General features: G+C 39.8%; 1 protein-coding gene and 1 long non-coding RNA gene across 6 annotated transcripts in view; one reads left to right on the plus strand and one right to left on the minus strand.

The window, feature by feature from the left end:
• ARFGEF3 (ARFGEF family member 3) overlaps nucleotides 1–15,763 on the plus strand; it is a 177,181-nt gene extending 161,418 nt beyond the window's left edge. For all 5 annotated transcript variants that reach the window (XM_043888248.1, XM_043888249.1, XM_043888250.1 and 2 more), the window contains 2 exons: nucleotides 4,850–6,068; nucleotides 7,791–15,763. In XM_043888248.1, the coding sequence (XP_043744183.1) occupies nucleotides 4,850–6,068; nucleotides 7,791–7,982 (1,411 nt within the window). In that variant the 3' untranslated portion in view covers nucleotides 7,983–15,763. The remainder of the gene's footprint in view (nucleotides 1–4,849; nucleotides 6,069–7,790) is intronic.
• Nucleotides 1–19,615, minus strand: part of LOC122684241 — a 66,570-nt gene that overhangs the window by 9,910 nt on the left and 37,045 nt on the right. Inside the window, exon 2 of the long non-coding RNA XR_006337959.1 lies at nucleotides 2,526–2,682. This is a non-coding gene — a long non-coding RNA (uncharacterized LOC122684241). The remainder of the gene's footprint in view (nucleotides 1–2,525; nucleotides 2,683–19,615) is intronic.

A 19,615-nucleotide genomic window follows, 5' to 3' on the forward strand; every position in this document is an offset into this window, starting at 1 on the left:
ATGCATTATGTGGCTTAAACCTAAGGGGGATTCTCTGTCCTTTTTAACATGTTCAGTTAGAAATTTATATCATAAAGCATCAAAGGAAATACCTTGGTTGACAGGATGCTTTGACATGGCTTTGATCAACTCTCTCTTTAGGCATTTGCTGGTAAAGGGCTTTCCATTTCTCAGGTAATAGGCAATATTCTCCTGAGCTAGGCTGCTTATACCTTCAGAAGTCTCACACACACACTGCCTGGGTATGCGTCTTACTTCAGGAGTCCAGGCTGCCAGTGGAAAGGGGCTGAAGTGTCAGAGCCATTGCTCCTGGAGACTGTTTCCTCCGGGTGCCTACACTCAGGACTAACCTGGTTTTTCTTTCTTTGAGTGTTTCTCTCACCATATCCTTGGCCCTTGAAGATTTATGGGGCAGTGGGGAGGCCGGATAAGTGACAGGATTTCCCTTCTTAGGGTCCTGGAGTTGCGGGCCTGAAGCACTAGACCAAACTGGTGTCTTTCACAGCTGCTGCTTCAGAAGAGTACATATTCAGGTCTCCTGATAACCTCAGATGACTTACCAAAAGTTACTTCTGTGGCGGGGAAGTTGGGAGGGATTGGGGAATTATTTTTTAATTGGTTCAGAGTTTGTTTGGGATGATGAAAGATGATATAGATAGTGGTGATGATTACACAACATTGTGTGTGTACTTAATGCCCATGAATTGAACTTTTAAAAATAGTTAAAATAGTAACTTTAGGTTATATACATTTTACCACAAAAAAAGTTGCTTAAGTGATTTGTTAGAAGGGGTTATGTGAGTTCTTTGAACTTATTCCATTTTTGCTGAAAGTACAATGTTGTCTCTGAGATACCACTATGCAAAGGGCAAAATCAGCCTTTCAAGAATGTATGGGAGGGTTTTTTTTCTTCTTTGCTAGTTAAAATATTTTTCCTGCTAGTTATAAAAGTAATTTTTAAATTCATGGTCTAAAAAAAATGGCACAGAGGAACTTATTTACAAAACAGGAAGAGTCACAGATGTAGAAAACAAACTTAGGGTTCCCGGTGGGGAGGGATAAATGGGGAGATTGTTATTAACATATATGCACTACAGTATGTGAAATAATCATTGATAAGGAACTACTGTATAGCACAACTGTACTCAATACTCTAATGACCTATGTGGAAAAAGAATACTTAAATCCACTCTTTTTTAGATATGTGTAACTGATGCACTTGGCTATACACCTGAAACCAACACAACATTGTAAATCAACTGTATTCCAATAAAACTTTAAAAAGAATAAAGCAAAAAATATGAACAGATTTATAGCATGAATGAGTTATAATAATGGTTATAATGAGTTGTAATATTATATAATCCAGTTATGTAATAACTGGATAATGAGTCTTTATCCAGTTATGAGAATTAGTTTGCAACATGATCTAAGCTAGTTCCATGAAATTCTAAGAGCAATGAAAAGAAGGAGAAACCATAAACCCAAAGCCACATTGATAGATTAAAATATTTTCTTAGTACAGGATTCCAACCAAACAAAAGGGGCTGAATCACCAAGTATTTGAGTATTCACTTGTAATGTCACCTTATCAGGTCTTTGCCCTGATTAGGAAGTTGTCATGACTGGTGAGTTGCATCTGCTTTCTCAACCAGGAGATCTGGTCAGATGTCTAGAGAGTATTCTCTCTCTCCCACTTCCCCCAAGTGCACATCCAAGGCCCACAAACAAGTCCCACGTCATTGCTGACAGAAACTGATGCAAGGAAGGAATTAGCCTGTTCTGAGCGAATGCTTTCTCCTCTAGGTTTGCTTTAGAATGCTGCAAATTAAATTATCAATTTCTTTCTTTGAAAATGTTAGCCTATAATACCTCTAAAGTTAAACCTTTTCAATGTTTGGATCTCTTCTATCACACACTGGAAGAAATAAAGCTTTTATACATATGCATCTAAAGTATGAACATTTTTAGTCCTGGAAAACTGGTTTGGTGCCTACAAACCAATTTCAATAAGATTCTAAAACTCTGGGTTTAAAGATGGCAGAGTAGAAGGACGTCAGCTCACCTCTTCCTCCAGAAACCCAAATCACAACTAACTGCTGAACAACCATGGACCAAAAAAACACTGGAACCTGCCAAGAAAGATACCCTGTGTGCACAGACAAATAAGCCACAAGAAGACAGTAGGAGGGGCACAATCATGATAAAGTCAAATCCCATACACACCAGGTGGGCGACCCGGAAGCCGGAATGGAAACCAGTTATACCATAGAAGTTCTCCCACAGGAGTAAAAGTTCTGAGCCCCAGAACTGAGACTCCCCAGCCTGGGGGTCTGGCAACAGGAAGATGAGCTGATGAGCCCCCAGAAAATCTGGCCTTGAAGACAAGTGGGATTTGATCGCAGGAATTCCACCAGACTGAGGAAAACAGAAACTCCACTCGGAGGGCGCACACGGGGCCTCAAGTGCACAGCAACCAGAGAAAAAAAGCAATGACCTCATATAGGAGAGAGGGCCAGACTTACCTGCTTGTATTGGAGCCTCTCCTGTGGAGGCGGTCGAGGGGGCAGGTGTGGCTCACGGCGGGGATGTGCACACTTCTGTCAGTCATTCTGGGGGAGTACTCACTGGTGTGAGCCCTTGAGGAAGACGCCAGCTTAGCAGCAAATGTTGAAGGAACTTCTGTAGGCAGAAAAGGCCACAACTAGAATTAAGAAAATTACGAATGGAAAAGCTCACTGGTAAAGGCAAACATGCAATAAAGGTAGGAAATCATCCACACACAAATATGATATCAAAGTCAGCAGTCCCGAGAACAGGAGAGCACAAATGCGCGATAACTGGAAATGCATTCAGAATTAAAACACCAGCAGGGACTTCCCTGATGAATCCGCCTGCCAGTGCAGGGGACACAGGTTCAATCCCTGATGTGGGAAGATTCCACATGCCGTGGAGATACTGGACTCATGTTCCACAGCTAAATCTGCCCACCTAGATCCTGTGCTGTGCAACAAGAGAAGCCAAAAAATCACTGAAACTCGAGAAAGACCCAACGTAGAAGTAAATTAACTAACATTAAAAAACAACCCAGCAATTTAAAGCAATCCTATGTATGTATAGACTGTTACAGTATCAAAACCTCATGATAACTACAAACTGAAAATCTATAATAGATACACACACAAAAAAAGTAAAAGGAATCCAAACACAATACTAAATTTAGTGATCAAATCACCAGAGGAGAAAAGAGGAAGAAAAAGGATCTACAAAAAGAAATCCGAAACAATTAACCAAATGGCAATAAGAACATAACACACGTGCGTGAGTGCTAAGTCACTTCAGTCATGTCCGACTCTGTGTGACCCCATGGACTGTAGCCTGCCAGGCTCCTCTGTCCATAGGATTTGACAGGTGAGAATACTGGAGTGGGTTGCCATGCCCTCCTCCAGGGGATCTCCCCAACCCAGGGATCAAACCCACGTCTCCTGTATCACAGGAGGATTCTTTACCACTGAGCCACTGGGAAGCCCAAGAACATACATATAATTACCTTAAATGTAAAAGGATTAAATGTTCCAGCCAAAAGACATAGTCTAGTTGAATGGATACAAAAACAAGGCTTGTATACATGCTGTCTACAGGAGACCCATTTTAGATCTAGAGACACACACAGAAAGTGAAGGGATAGAACAAAGTATTCCATGCAGATGCAAGTCAAAGCTGGGGTAGCAATACTCATATCAAACAAAAAAGACTTTAAAATAAAGACTATTACAAGAGACAAGGATACTACATAATATCAGCAGGTCAATGAAAAAGATCTAACAATTGTAAATATATATGCACCCAACATAGGAGCTATACAATACACTATCACATTCTGACTTTACTTTCAGAGGCTATCCCTGAACAAAATAAAATTATGCTTTTGGAGAAAAGAATACTGTGGAATCTTGCAATTAGCTACTTCTTGGAATTCCCTACATATGTAGGATAATAGAGGTTGTTAGCTCTTAAGCATATCTTAGTGAAATAAAGACTTCATTCATAGATAGGCAGGAAGAAGTGAAACTGAGGAAAAGTAGTGAACTCAAAGGCCCAAGCATAATGTTAACTATAATTTTTCTATTTATTAAAAATTCCTCAGCCAATACTTTAAAAATAATAAAAGCCTTAGGTTTAAGGAAAAATGCCAAAGGGTAGGCTAAAGGCCAATTAAAATTAGTATGTATCTGTGCACCTAGTTGCTCAGTCATGTCCAACTCTTTGCAACCCCATGTACTGTAGCCCACCTGTCTATGGAATTTTTCGGGCAAGAATACTAGAGTGAGTTGCCATTTCCTCCTTCAGGGGATCTTCTGGACCCAGGGATCAAACCCACGTCTCTTGCATCTCCTGAATTGGCAGGCAGATTCTTTACCACTGGCACCACCTGGGAAGCCTGAAATTAATATAACTCAACAGAAATTGTCGTTTTCTTGATTTATTTACTACTAACAACTACAAAAGAAAACAGGTTACATACTGTAATTGTGCCTATGTTAAAAAGTTTTCATAAAATTGCTCTGTTTCCCAAGGCTTGTTGACAATTGTTAACTCAGTATCCTAACATTAATTATATAGCTCCTAGATTTTTTTTGGGGGGGGGGGTCAGGAATTCCATTATTTATGATTAAAGCTGTCATCCTGTAATGTCGTCCAAAAAATGTGTCCTTTTTGAAGAAAGACATTAAAATACAAGTAGTTTGTAACTTTGTCTAGTCATTCTGGTTTTGCTTTACGGTAACTCATATGAGGCAGCAGGCTGTTAACCAATGCCTTTTTTTTTTTTTCTTTCTTTCATTTGAAGTGTTTCTTTCAGGGAAATTGTGGTGAGTTTACTATCCCATCAAGTGTTACTCCAGAACTTATATGATATCTTATTAGAAGAGTTTGTCAAAGGCCCCTCTCCTGGGGAGGAGAAGATCCAAGGGCCAGAAGCCAAGCTGGCTGGCTTCCTCAGGTACATCTCCATGCAGAACCTGGCCGTCATCTTCGACCTCCTGCTGGATTCCTACAGGACGGCCAGAGAGTTTGACACCAGCCCGGGGCTGAAGTGCCTGCTGAAGAAAGTGTCTGGCATCGGGGGCGCTGCCAACCTCTACCGCCAGTCCGCCATGAGTTTCAACATTTATTTCCACGCGCTGGTCTGTGCCGTCCTCAGCAACCAAGAAACCATCACGGCTGAGCAGGTGAAGGCGGTCCTTTTTGAGGACGACGAGAGGAGCACAGACTCGTCCCAGCAGTGTTCATCAGAAGATGAAGACATTTTTGAGGAGACCGCCCAGGTGAGCCCCCCGAGAGGCAAAGAGAAGCGGCAGTGGAGGGCGCGGATGCCCTCGCTCAGCGTGCAGCCCGTCAGCAACGCCGACTGGGTGTGGCTGGTCAAGCGGCTCCACAAGCTGTGCATGGAGCTGTGTAACAACTACATCCAGATGCACCTGGACCTGGAGAACTGTATGGAGGAGGCCCCGCTCTTCAAGAGCGACCCTTTCTTCATCCTCCCCTCCTTCCAGTCCGAGTCCTCCACCCCGTCCACCGGGGGCTTCTCGGGGAAAGACACGCCTTCCGAGGACGACCGCAGTCAGACCCGGGATCACGCGGGCGAGCCGCTGAGCCTGAGGGGGACCAGCAGGGAGCTGCTGCTGCTGCCCCCGAGCCCCAAGGTGGAGAAGAAGGACCCCAGCCGCAAGAAGGAGTGGTGGGAGAACGCGGGCAACAAAATCTACACCATGGCGGCCGACAAGACCATCTCGAAGCTGATGACCGAGTACAAGAAGAGGAAACAGCAGCACAACCTGCCCGTCTTCCCCAAAGAGGGCAAGGTGGAGAAGAAGGGAGAGGCGCTGGGTGCCAGGGGCCAAGGCTCCCCGCTGCTCCAGCGGCCCCAGCACCTGATGGACCAGGGCCAGATGCGGCACTCCTTCAGCGCCGGCCCGGAGCTGCTGCGCCAGGAGAAGAGGCCCCGCTCCGGCTCCACCGGCAGCTCGCGGAGTGTCTCCGCAAGGGACGCGGAAGCCCAGATCCAGGTGGGTCCCCGCTCACCGGAGGATGCAAAGGGCTGCGCCCGGCCATGCAGGAAGGTGGCTAGGTACCAGGGATCCACCTGTCCCCCCTCAGGGAGCACTCAGACACGTCCTGAGCCTCCAGTATATCCTTATGAAACTGAAATCTTATTCTCAGATAATTTCAGAAATTCTTTTTATGGGTTATAACAGATAACCCATAGGTTAGAATTAGGACATCCGCCCCCGTGTAAATAAGATGACTCCAAAGCTTAGAAAATGAATGGACTTTAACTGGCATCGAGTCCTGAGTTTCTCCTTTGAAGTTAGCACTGAAGCAATTCTCTAGTTATGAAAAATTATATAATGGAAAAGGCAAAGTGCATATTATGTGGTTATTCCAATGAATTGTTTTTCTAGCCCATCCTGAGCACAAAATTCTCATTCTTCAGAGTGTTTCTATTCCTTTATATATTTAAAAATTGTAATTCTATGGTATATCCCAAAAATGAGCTTGAGAAGTAAAGAATAGTGGCACCATTTTGATCAGTTTAAGAAAAGAGGAGATGGGAAAAGAGAAATAGAAGGATCTAGACTTATCGAGGGCCCTTTAGAAATAATCTGGATGTTTATCTTAAATTGTAGGTTTATGTTGCAGGCACAGTAAGTTAGGAGCAATTGGGCAGGATTCTGTAAGCCTATACAGGAGTGTTTTCTTACAATGAACATAAATTTGAAATTAGTATGCATCTTGCAAGCTACTTGTTTGCACTCACGTATTTTGGACATAGAACTAAACTTCATAATTCAGAATCCACAAAAATTATCTTAAACTAGATTTGAAAAAGTATCCAGATTGAGATGTAAGGTTATTCTTTAACAGATGACATTTTTGACAAATAAATCTTAGTTGCTTTTTCATGTCTTGGAGATTTGCTAATAATGTTAGATGCTATGCTATGCCTGCACGCTTAGTCGTGTCTGACTCTGTGACATTTTGGACTGTAGCCCGCCAGGCTTCTCTGTCCATGGGCAAGAATGCTGGAGTGGGTTGCCAATTTCTTTCTCCAGGGGACCTTCCTGACCCAGGGATTGAACCCGCATTTCCTGTGTCTCCTGTGTAGGGGGATTCTTTATCTGCTGAGCCATTGTGGAAGCCCCATAATTTTAGAAGTTATCCTAAATTAAGGCAAAAAGTGAAAGTGTTAATCACTTAGTCCTGTCTGATTCTTTGCAACCCCATGGACTGTAGCCCACCAGTCTCCTCTGTCCATGGAATTCTCCTGGCCAGAATACTGGAGTGGGTTGCCATTCCCTTCTCCAAAAAATATTCCCAACTCAGGGGTCAAACCTGGGTCTCCTGCACTGCAGGCAAATTCTTTACCATCTGAGCTACCAGGGAAGACCTCTTCCAAGTTTTCTAGGTATTATAGAAGCTATCGATTAAGTGTCTTGTGGCCAATGAAACTCATTATGAGAAGGCAAGAGATTTTTTAAACATCTGAAGAATAAGAATTTTGTACTTTGTAAAAACTGAAAATAAGATATCCCTAATGTTAAATGAGTCTCTGCTACCCTTTATCTATATTAACTTAAGCTGACATTTTATCATAAGCACATTAAAGTGAAGACTAACTTACTGAAGCTGGAAGCCTGAGAAAACTCATTCACAGATTAGCCACATGCAAGTGTACAAATGAAACCACTGGAGAAAACTGCTCACTTTCTTTAATTCATTTCTCTTAGGCGTGGACCAACATGGTGCTAACAGTCCTCAATCAGATTCAGATCCTCCCAGACCAGACCTTCACAGCCCTCCAGCCAGCAGTGTTTCCCTGCATCAGCCAGCTCACCTGCCACGTGACTGACATCAGAGTTCGCCAGGCTGTGAGAGAATGGCTTGGTAGAGTGGGCCGTGTCTATGACATCATTATGTAGAAGATCCACCTTCCAGGCTCAAGGACAAACACTAGGAGGGTTTAGAGTATGTCTGCCAACCCAACTGATAGCATTTTCCCCACCACCAGCCCCAGTATCTCAGAGAACACCCAGTCCATCCCTAACTAATCAGCACTGGGGCTAATCCGGATATTAAGGTTATACACGGATGACACGAGTGATACTCTAATTTTGCAGAGCATTTCTGAAGAGTCTACATTCCTTGACACATTTCTAAATCTTATTTCCCAATGCATTTGCCTGTACTGTTATCCCCAGATGGGTCACTTTCAAGGACCACTCCTACGAAAACACTACATTGATCCATTGATTATTTTAAAAAATGCAATAGCTAAAGAAATATCTGGTGGTAAGGCAAGCTGATGTACATGCAGACATCTCGTATCAGACATGATTAATTGGAGGAAGAACTGTATTATGATTATAAGTTCGGCAGGGAAGAAACAGTTGGAAAAAATGTATTCTTGGGTGTCTGAATCAAGAAAGGGAAGATTCACTTTCGCTGTAAAATATTCCAGAATATTTCAAAATTGTTCCTAAGTTGTCAAGGTTTTCTGGTTGGTATTTGCCAACTTCATGTAAGGTACTGTTGTGCCTTCATGTCCCTGCTTCTAAAGGAAGAAAGTTCTTTCCTGGCAGGGTTTTAAGTCTGTGGCATGGAAACCTTCGATGCATAGTACCCAGTGGTATTGGCTGATACAGTGCCAAATGACTTGACCGGCCACCCTAACGGTCCCACTAGTCTTCGCTTTTGCTCCCAAGGCAAGAAATGAAAAGGGAAAGCAAAAATGGTGCCTTAGTTCCTTGTTGCACAGACATTTCTATGCTCCACAATAATCTGAATATAAGGTCTAACATTTGGTTTTTAAGAAAACAAAACAACTCGTTTTATATCAACATGTTTGGAAGAAAGGAACTCAAGAATTCTCCATCCAGTAAGCAGACTTCTCAGGGAAGGGGGCAGGAAGTATGGGGTAGGGGGACAGTTGGAAGGGGTGGGGAAAAAGATGATGAAACCATTTAAAGTCTGAAAATATTAGACAACAATCATATAAAATTATAGTGGCATTCATATATGCTATAGTCTCAAAATAACAAAATTACAGGAGAAAAGGTCATAGAATGAAGTTTAGAAAATAAAGTTTTTCAATTTAAAATATTTCTCCTCTCTGGCAAATAGATTGGCCATCTGTTTGAGACCTTTTTACTCAGGCCATTATTTTAAGTGGATATTTATTTTCCTAATTATCACTAAATTAAAAGTTTGGAATCTTTGTCTTATTATTTATAGTATATTTAATATTAAATTATACAAGTGATTGCAATTCCTCAATCAAGCCCACTCATACACATTCTAAAGAGTTAGTTGCTAAGATATATGTCATAATTTTCCCAGCTCCTAATAATTATTGAAAATTGAACATCTCATCCCTAAAGCATCAATTCTCCAGTATGGAAGTAAGGATTTAAAACCGACAGCTTTATTCAGTGCTAGTATTTTAAACTTTGTCTTCCATGGGAATGTATAACTCTATACAGGTTAAGAGGAAGACAGGGCTCCCTGATTTATTTAGGCATTCTGAAGTAGAAAACCTTATCATTCGCTATGCCATCTAGAGATCACCACAGAATTCAGAAGATATGTTTCCAGTTCCACAAAACACTCCTTGCCTTCAGTTTTTGCTCATTAGACAACAATGCAGGTTTAGTGACAGATGAACAATTTGATCTTAACAGGCAATGACTTGTTGGGATAGCAGTGAGTGGTGTTCTGTACTTTTGACTTTGTGTATTTTTTAAGTGGAATTCAAACTTGGGTACTTTTTTTTTTTTTTAAACAAAAGCCATACACCATGGTTGTTTTGTTTCTTTTTATAGCTTAGCTAAGGTTCATTTCCCGGTGAACCTGTGAGTATTCCACAAGCTATGGGAGAGAGGAGCTTCAGCAAAGCAGAGTATTAGCAAATTAATTACAAAACATTTATACCTAGCACTTTTTCTAAAATATAAAAGTTCTAAGGAAGCCAGTCTCAATTTATGAATGTCATGTCCTAGAAGTTGTTAACTGCTTAGAAATCAGAATTTATTCTCTATCACGGGATCCATGGCACAGTTATGAAAACAAGTTTACCCCACACTATGTTCAAACTCTGCTCTAGTACCAGCTTAATTACAGGTCCCAAGAATAAAAGATGCGAGAATGTACATCCATTCTCTACCTACAATTTTGTCAGAGGGTCTCAGTCCCTTCGCATCATCTTTTCTCTAGACCACCCCTAGGCCTACAGTGGTCTTCAGCCCATCTCCATTCCCAGCATGCACTGGGCACCACATCCATGTCAGATTTCAGCTGGAAAGTTAGCTAAGCCACAGTAATGCTTTTCAGAGGTATCAGCAGTTTTCAAAAAGGACATTGCTTGATGCAAATAATCTCCAAAGAATAGTACTTCAGGTCACAGTGAAGTCACTCAAATCTTCACAGGGGTGGAGAAGAAAAAGAGATAATTAAAAACCCGTAGTTGAGTGGTCTCTCCCCAGAGTGCCCCCTCAGTCCATCCCTCTTCCTGGTGTTTCTGCCTTTCCCCATCTCTTTCATCCTCTCCCATGGTCTCCGAAAGACCAAGGTCAAGAAAAGCCTTTGTAGTTTCAATAGCTATTACCATATATTTTCAGATCTAAGCAGAATAAATTTTGCACCTTGCTTTTAATTGCCTGTATTTACTGCCAAAAGTGTGTTACCCTATGGTTGAGATTTATTCTTTTTATAATATTTCAGTAAAGTGTTCATCTTTTCCAAAATGAAGGGACTTCCCTGGTGGCTCAGATGGTAAAGCATCTTCCTACAATGCAGGAGACCCGGGTTCAATCTCTGGGTCGGGAAGATCTCCTGGAGAAGGAAATGGTAACCCACTCCAGTATTCCTGCCTGGAAAATCCCATGGATGGAGAAGCCTGGTAGGCTACAGTCTATGGGGTCGCAAAGAGTCAGACACGATTGAGCGACTTCACTCAGTGAAGAAAAGTGTTTATCTTTTCCAAAATGAAGAAGCACTTGTAAAACTCAAGTGCAAAAGAATTCCTGACTGAACAGCCCAGCCAGTTACACCACACTCTACAACAGATTTCTCCTTGCCATGGGAGATTTGAGGGAGGGCCAATAAATTGCTCACGGCATCTCTCCTACTTTGTACATCTCCTGATCAGCTTTTACAGATGCTTAGGCTACCTCTTTACACCCTCCTGTCATCTCTCCCCTTATGATTATTTTTCTGCCTTCTCCATCAATACAAAACTAGGACACCTTTTTACCACTTTGAGGCTATTTGACTGACCAACGCAGATACTAACATATATCAGCTCAGACTAAATCCAACATGACAAAATGTTAACATAATTCCATAGTACCTTTAAATTGAAACTTCTTGGTACAGTGATCACTAGGCTTTGCTACCGTTCTTATTGTTCTAAGGAGAGGGCTTATACAAAGTCAGCTGAGAAAATCACATAGCCTTAACTATAAGAAGGTAATGCAATTATGTTAATAGACACTTTTGACTTCCCCAAATACATCACAGTATTGCTCATGTAGGAAAGTTTTCTCAGAAAGAAAAATGCATTCATGTCATCAGTCCCATCAGACTAAGCACATGAAGACGTTTGTTTGGAATTGATAATAGTAGCAAGAGGTTACCAACAGCAGGGGTTGGGGAGACATCACTGAGTACTTCTGAGACTGTGGACCTTAACCTAGATTACCATATTTAACTCCCACAATAACACTGTGAAATCAGTATTGTTGTCCTCCTTTTTTCAGGTGAGGATGCAGACCCAGAGAGGTTCAGAAAACTTGTCCAAGATAACTCATAAAGGGTAAAGTTGGTTGCAAAAGAGATGTTTCTGAATTCAAAGGCCAAGGTCTCTGTACAACACCATGTCGAAGTGCCACAAACACTTCAGTGTTTCAGGAAATTAACCAGTTAAAATAAGGTGAAGATAGTTCACTGATGTCCCTATCTACAATGTTATAGAGATTTTTCAAATAGAATTTAAAAAAGAATAAAATAGTGTTTAGGCATAGTAAGGTCATATATAATATAAAGAAACCAAATCTAAACTTTTAAAACAGATCCTCAGTGGAAATTTTAAAAACTCACCAAATTAGGTGGAAATGATGGAATAATATTGTCCATGGCCAGATGTTATACAGAAAAGCATGACAGTCTGTGTCTGGAATGAAAGGATCTGTTGACCTTTTTCAGTTACCATTTAATCACTCAGAATAAAGTGCCCTGTAGCCAACAGTGCCTCTCTACTTCCCTAGGAAGTATGTGGGACTAAACGGTAGGTCATCGTCAAACTTTGGGAATATGCACAAAAAATGACCATTTTTCAAAATGCGCATTCTCTGAGGAGGAAACAACTAGTCAGACACGATAGCTTAAAGATTCAGGTACTGTGGGCATCAGGTCACTATCCATAGTAACATACACTGTAATACCTAAATATTCTACTTGCTTCATAGATAAGGAAACAGGCAAAAGGAAAACCCAACATATTGCATTAAGTGGATGACAGAATTTACATCTGCTTGGGTACCATTTAGGGAAATTTAGTGTGGCCTTAAAAAGCAAACAACTATTTTTAAGCACTTTTTAATTGGATATATGAGCTTATTATATGGTAAGATGTATGAAACTGGGTAAAGAACTCATTTATAATTATGCCTCATCCAAAAAAAAAAATGTGTTCTCCTTGTTCACGAGTAGAGCAATCTAGAAAACTTTGTCTCTGTCTTTCTGTGAGATCCCTTTCCTCTGGCTATATTGTAATATATGTGTTTGATGTGGAAGTAACTAATAACTTAATCAAGATTTTTGATTAAAACACCATCTAGATTTCCAAAATACAATGATTACTTCAGGGAAGATAGACAAAAAAAAAAAAAAAAATTCATCCCCTGGGATAATGTAAGAGAAACTTACTTGAGAACAATGCCTAATTTACTTGTAAAGAGGGGTACTACTTATTAACTGAAGGAAAACACACCACTCGCACCATACAAAACCTTTCCCCTCTATCTTTGTATAATAATGCAAAGTGGGGGTTGGGTGGGGCCGGGGTCCAGAAAGGAGAGACTAGCTGGCCATATCTTACTGATAAAACTGCAGTCAGCTTCTGCTGAATTCCATCCAACTCTGGTCATTCCAGCCATTTTAACTACCAGGAGTTACTTGTACTATTAATTCCTGTCCTAAAGGTTCAAGCAGTGGTTGTCTAGTATCTTATGACTTTACAACAGTAGTCGTCAAACTAGCATACATCAGAATCACCTGGAGGGTTAAGACACAGATTCCTGGGCCCATGCCCAGAGTAGCCAATTCAGTAGGCCTACGGATTTGCATTTTGCATTGATTTTCTAACAGTTTCCAGTTGAGGCCAGTGCTGCTGACCTGGGGACCACACTTTGAGAACCAATGCCTGGAAAAAGTTTCTAACTACTCCCTTTAAGATCAGCCTGACATATCAAGCACTAGAGAAAAACTGAACTTCCCCTTGGGCAGACAACTTGGATTCTCTACAGCATTCCTGTTCAATCTTCCCTGTTTCCAGGTTTATCATGCCAACAATGGATTTTTACAAGCTAGAAGACAATGAATGTATACGTTCTATGGAACAGTGAGATCAGTGTGAGCTTCTCGTCTTTGTATTTAGAAACATTAACTCTATGGACAACCTTTTGTATCATGTTGACTTTTTGACTTGTACTGAAGGTGATTTTAAAGTATGTAGTGTTTTAATTTCTTCTGTCCACACAGTTTTGATGAGATGTTTCCATGCTGATTCCATCATAACCTTGGCTCCTGGCTCTAGAAATGTTTGAGTCGTTGCTCCCTTGCCAGTAGTTTTATATCCCTCATCAGTCACCAGAATATCAGCACATCAAGATGGTATCATACTACTTGGTGTGCCTTCATCTTTCACTTAACTGTCTGGTGTAAATTAATATTTTAATTTCCTATGTATCTGTAAAGAGTCTACCAAATGGCTTCATGGGAATTTGCAAACTGAACCAACTCCCTTCTGAGTAGCATATGTACCTGTTTTAAGGACTTTATGGTAAATATGTTATGTTCGTGCACATATCTACCCAATCGAGACCATATCTATTATCTCATCTTCCAAATGATGAGAAAAATGTCCAAGTGCATCAGTATGTTTTGGGAGTACAGTGAAATCTTAATCATGTTACATATAAATGGGGCCTTAGTTTATCTCCTAACTCTTTATTCACTTTGGAAATTCTTTTTCTATTAAAAAAAAATAAGAAAAAAAATTAAGTACCTTAAAATAATCTCCCTTTTATAAACATATTAATTACACATAATTTTTATTGGTTCAGTAAGTTTCTTTAAAGACTTCTTTTTAAGTATCCTGACATTATTTAAACTGTTATATAAGAGGAAAATAATGACTATATTTACTAGAATTAGATGAGAAAGCGTATCAGTGTCAATGTTGTCGAGGATTGAAGTTTTTGCCTCGGTAGATGGAAATAATTTGAAGCTTTCCTATTGCAGTTGCATTTCCCATGATAATTTTTGGAAATTATGTGTGCATTTAGTTATTTTAATAATAACTGATATTGAATTAAATTTTAAAAGTTAATCTCTAGAAATAATTTTTGTCTTACCAACTGGTGCCAAAAAGGGGAGGGAGGAATCTAAAGGCCAGTCTTTTGAACTAACATGTGAAGCATTATTTTCTCTTCACATCAGAAGTGCATGGCCCTGACTCCACCAGCCGCCAGTGGCCGCCATGGCTGCCTCATGATCAAGCGCAGGCAACTCTGTCCCTCCCTCTGACGTCTTTCATCCGATTTTTGTTGGAAGAAGTTCACTCTAATAAAAATTGGTTTCCCACAAAATAGGTAAAATTGGACAAAGGTTAACGCTTTTGGTATTTTGGGTTTCACTTTGAAACCATGTGGTAGAATTCCCAGGCATGGCATGATCGGGGCGGGAACAAGTGCCCAGAGGGGAAGGCTGGTTTTGTCTGGTTTTGTTTCTTGACTTGTTTTTAGTGGGAGGGGAGAGCCAATAAGAAGAAGTTTCTTGCCCTAATCGTGCCGAGAGATGATTTTCCTGCTGTTCTAAGAGGAATAGACTTAGATAAATTATGTTATAATCGGTTCCCCTACTACCATTTCCCACTCTTAAATGTAAAGCCAGTGGGTGGTAAGGGTCCTTTTATTCTTTCTTGTATTATGCCAAAGACTAGACTTGTTTTCTTTGAAAATTATAAATTACTGAAGCTTGGTATAGCCATAATGATTTGAGTCAGTATACCATTTTATCCATAGAATGCAAAACTCATCTTTGCAATCCCCTGCACCAGGAGCCTTGAAGCATTTTGTTTACCCCAAAGGACTTGTCAAGGAAGTACAGCTTTTGTTTTGCCTTCTTATTCAGTCAGTTGGTCACATTTATTTTTTAAAAAATGAAAACTACTGTCCTTTATATGTTGGTATAACTATTTGATTTGATATAATCTGTCTGTTGTTTAACAGGTTCCTGTAAGCAAGCTTGCAAGTGTATTTTGTGTACATTTTATCTGAGGTGAAAATGAAAATTCTAAAGAGAAAATATTTTAAAAGATACTGTATTTATGTTGCTTGTGTTGTAGAATAAAGACTCAGATGCATTAAAAAATCTGGTATGTGAAACCATGTTTTTCACCGAATAAATATATCAAAACAATCTATGTAAATATCCTGTTTACAGAATTCTGCTAAATGAACTAGGTTCCTTTCTTTGGTGTTTGATTATTCTGAAGAAACTCTCCCCTCCAACTATAATTTGGAGATAGTCACTGTTGATAATTTGGTGAACACCTAGAAAATACATCTGAAGAAAAAAATGTATATAACATAGTATTATATATAATATACAATACTATATATAATAGAGTATGTAGTTATATATAATACTGTCTATATGTACTTCATATACACCATTGGTTCCTTTTTAACAATGAGGGCTTATTTTGCAATGTTATTTTGATGCTTATTTTCCTGAGAATGGATATCAAATTCAAATGAGTAGATATTGATGTAGTTTATTTTAAAAAACTAAATGAATGCTACCTTGTTTGTTCATAAACAACCAAATCCCTAAATTAATAGGATATCATCATTAAAATATAATATTAAAAAGAACAAGGCCTTTTTAACTTTTTTTTTTTTTCCTTTTTAACTTTTAATAGCCACTTTTAACTTCATTATCTTATTGGATTGCAGTTTTTAAAATGACTCTTTCAAAAGCCTATTAAGAGCATAAGTCTAGGAATCATCATACCCAAATTGTAGAAAACAGCAATTTGGCCACTAGAGGGATCAAAGCCATACAAAATGGATGGAATCTGTGTATATGACCTTATTAAGTCATGATTCTATCATTCTGTCACACACTCTGGTAAACTCAGTTGTACTCAGTCCCTTCCATTGTATGAACAAAATAAAACTAAAATAGACAGTAACATACTTTACATAAGGACAACACCAACAAGGGACCAGCCATGTTCATAGAGAGCTGCGGCAGCATAGAGCAGCTCCTGGGACTCAGCCAGAAAAGCTGAGGTCACATGCTAAGCTTTGCCCCTTCCTGGGAGTAGGAAGACCAGACAACACTTTTGTACAGAGCTCAAGGTTCCTACTCCATAAAAGGAATATAAATCTCAACAGGCTGTTTCAAGATAAAAACTCCAGTGTTGCAGTGCTTTATAAATGCTAATGCCTAATAAATGCTAACTATTATGTGTTAGAGAATAACCCGTTTCATAACTAACCCCACTATTTTGCAAGATGATTTTATACTTGAGATCTAGTGTGTACATATTCTTGACATTCACATCCATGAGTGTACTACAACACAGAAGACTTAATGTCTTGTGCCAGTCTTAAATGAGGTCAGCGGCTCATACGCAGATCCCTTTAACTGAACATTTTAGAAATAAATTCGAGGTCAAAACCAATTTTTCTGTTATTAATATCCAGCAATAAATACAATATGTGCATAAATCTATATGTATTTCTTTAGAGACTGGATATGCTTCAACTATGTGGCTTATAATCAAAACTTCTGTTATGATTTAACTTTGATAAATATTTCATTTCACTCATCAGAAAATTCACTTTCCCATCCAGCCTAAAGATAGATTCAGTACAGAAGTGAAAATAAAATTGAAGTCTAATGCAATATTGTGCCTTTTAAATATTGACCAACATTCCTATTCTCTCAAGCCTTTGGAAGAGCACTCTAAACATGCCTTTTATCTCTACTTTGTTTTTACCATATTTCAAGATTCCTAGTTACAACATCCAATCATTTGTGCCCTGAGTCTGCCCTGCTAACTTAATCTGGTTGCACAAAATGTTTGGTTGTCAGAGAAACAAACTATCCAATTTAATGATCTCATCCAAACTCAGAGATGGTACTGGCATAATTAAATTCCAGAGAAATTTAGAGCATTTTCTAAATCACAAAAAAGTACTATTTCAACATGAAGAGATCAGATTTATAACAGTTTAGAGCAGAGAATTCAAATATTAAACTTTAATTGATTTTTTTTCATTTATTTTTATTAGTTGGAGGCTAATTACTTTACAACATTGTAGTGGTTTTTGTCATACATTGACATGAATCAGCCATGGATTTACATGACCCAGCAATCCCACTTCTGGGCATACACACTGAGGAAACTTTAATTGATTTTAATATGGTTTTACCAATACATTATTTGCTATATTGAGCTATTCTTGTAACTAGTGCAAATGACATAACGAAGTAAAACAACATCCTTTTGCCGTTCTCTCCAGCAGAGAATAATCTTAAAGAAAATAAATTAGATGTTAAATATTGTAATACAGAAGCCTCCAGTATAACTCAACTTGAAAAAGTAGGTATTGAAGTTAATTTACCAATTATAAAGGAACAGATACTATTGGATATACTGGAGTTAACAGTTTAATAGTCTAAGGTTTGTTTTAATCAGCTCCTGAGATGGCTATCGAATCAGTAAATACTAATGGATTTTCTAATGTAACAATGAATTATAAAAATAGCATTCTTCTCAAACCCTACATAGATTTATTTTCTAAGTAGAAGAAATATATCATTACAAATGTCTCATATCAAAGTTATTTAGAAATAGATTTCTTGGGAAACTGGGCATAGCTGACATCTGTTCAGAATCTATTCAAGTAGATAGTTGGTTCAGAGGTCAGTGTTTCAGGGGAGGGCGAGGCAATGATGGGGCTGAATGACCAAACTGCCTGTGAGATTCTTGGAGGAGGAGGAAGGGAGAGATGACATTTCATTTGGGTTGTGAGGGAAGGGTGTCATGGAAAGGAAGAGGGTAGACAAATTCTCTAAGGGAAAACCATGAGGGAAAAGAATTCCTTCCTCTTTGACTAGAGCTGAATTCCCTGGGCTAGAAGAAAGAGGAAGAAGGGGTTTAGCAGCAGACAGGTCAGAGAGGGCCTCTGCATTGGCCAAGCTATAAGAAAAGGCAGGCCTGCATGGCATTCCTTGGCTGCAGTCAGGCCAGATAGCATGGAGAAAAAGTCCCAAACCCCATGTGTGGCCCAGAGCAGCAGAAAGATGGTATAGAAGTAGCAGAGTGATCAGCCATCCTGGCAGAATGAGGCTCAGTACATTTTTTTAAGTTACAAGAAAAATAAAAAACTAAAATTGAAATTTGATACATGAACTTGTGGACCGAGATTTACATCAGCTTTTGTAGTGAATTACCTAAAATCATGATCTGGTTGGGTTTACAAGGCAATTGGAATCAGCAGTGGGTGGGGGTAGGCAGAGACAGTCACTCCTACTAATGCAAATTCATTTCCAAGGAAATGCCCAGAGAGTTGGTGCTTGAAAAGCTCTCCAAGTCCAATGTCGTTAGCCCTTGGCAGTATCAGAAAGGTTGCTGCCCACTTAGGAAGCAAGGGCTGGCTCATCAGGTCCTCTTCCTCTAAGGCCCCAAATTCTCTCCCCTGGGATGTATGAGCTGTTTATGACAGAGCAGAGCTCAGTTCCTCCCATCTGAGGGCCTCAGATGCTGCATGTAAACCAAATGTATCCTCCACCTGATTCCATAGCCTCCCTTCTACTTGCTTATGGGTATACTTGGGGATCTCACCTCCCTTCTGCCAATGGCTGCTTTAGTCCCACTTTATATTTTAGCTAACCAGGAAGACATCCCCCACTTTATGTGATTTTTTTTTTATAACTCATAGTTACTCAGTCATGTCCAACTCTACAAAGTCCACGGGGTTTCTCTGTCCATGGAATTCTTGAAGCAAGAATACTGGAGTGAGAGGCCATTCCCTTTTCCAGGGCATCTTCCTGATCCAGGGATCTAACCTGGCTTTCCTGCATTGCAGGCAGATTATCACTGAGCCGCCAGGGAAGCCCATGAGGACTATCAGTTCAGTTCAGTTGCTCAGTCATGTCCAACTCTTTGCGACCCCATGGACTGCAGCATGCCAGGCTTCCTTGTCCTTCACCAACTCCCAGAGCTTGCTCAGATTCATTTCCATTGAGTCAGTGATAA

The sequence above is a fragment of the Cervus elaphus genome, chromosome 26, assembly GCF_910594005.1.
Source record: "Cervus elaphus chromosome 26, mCerEla1.1, whole genome shotgun sequence".
Classification (NCBI taxonomy): Eukaryota; Metazoa; Chordata; class Mammalia; order Artiodactyla; family Cervidae; genus Cervus; species Cervus elaphus.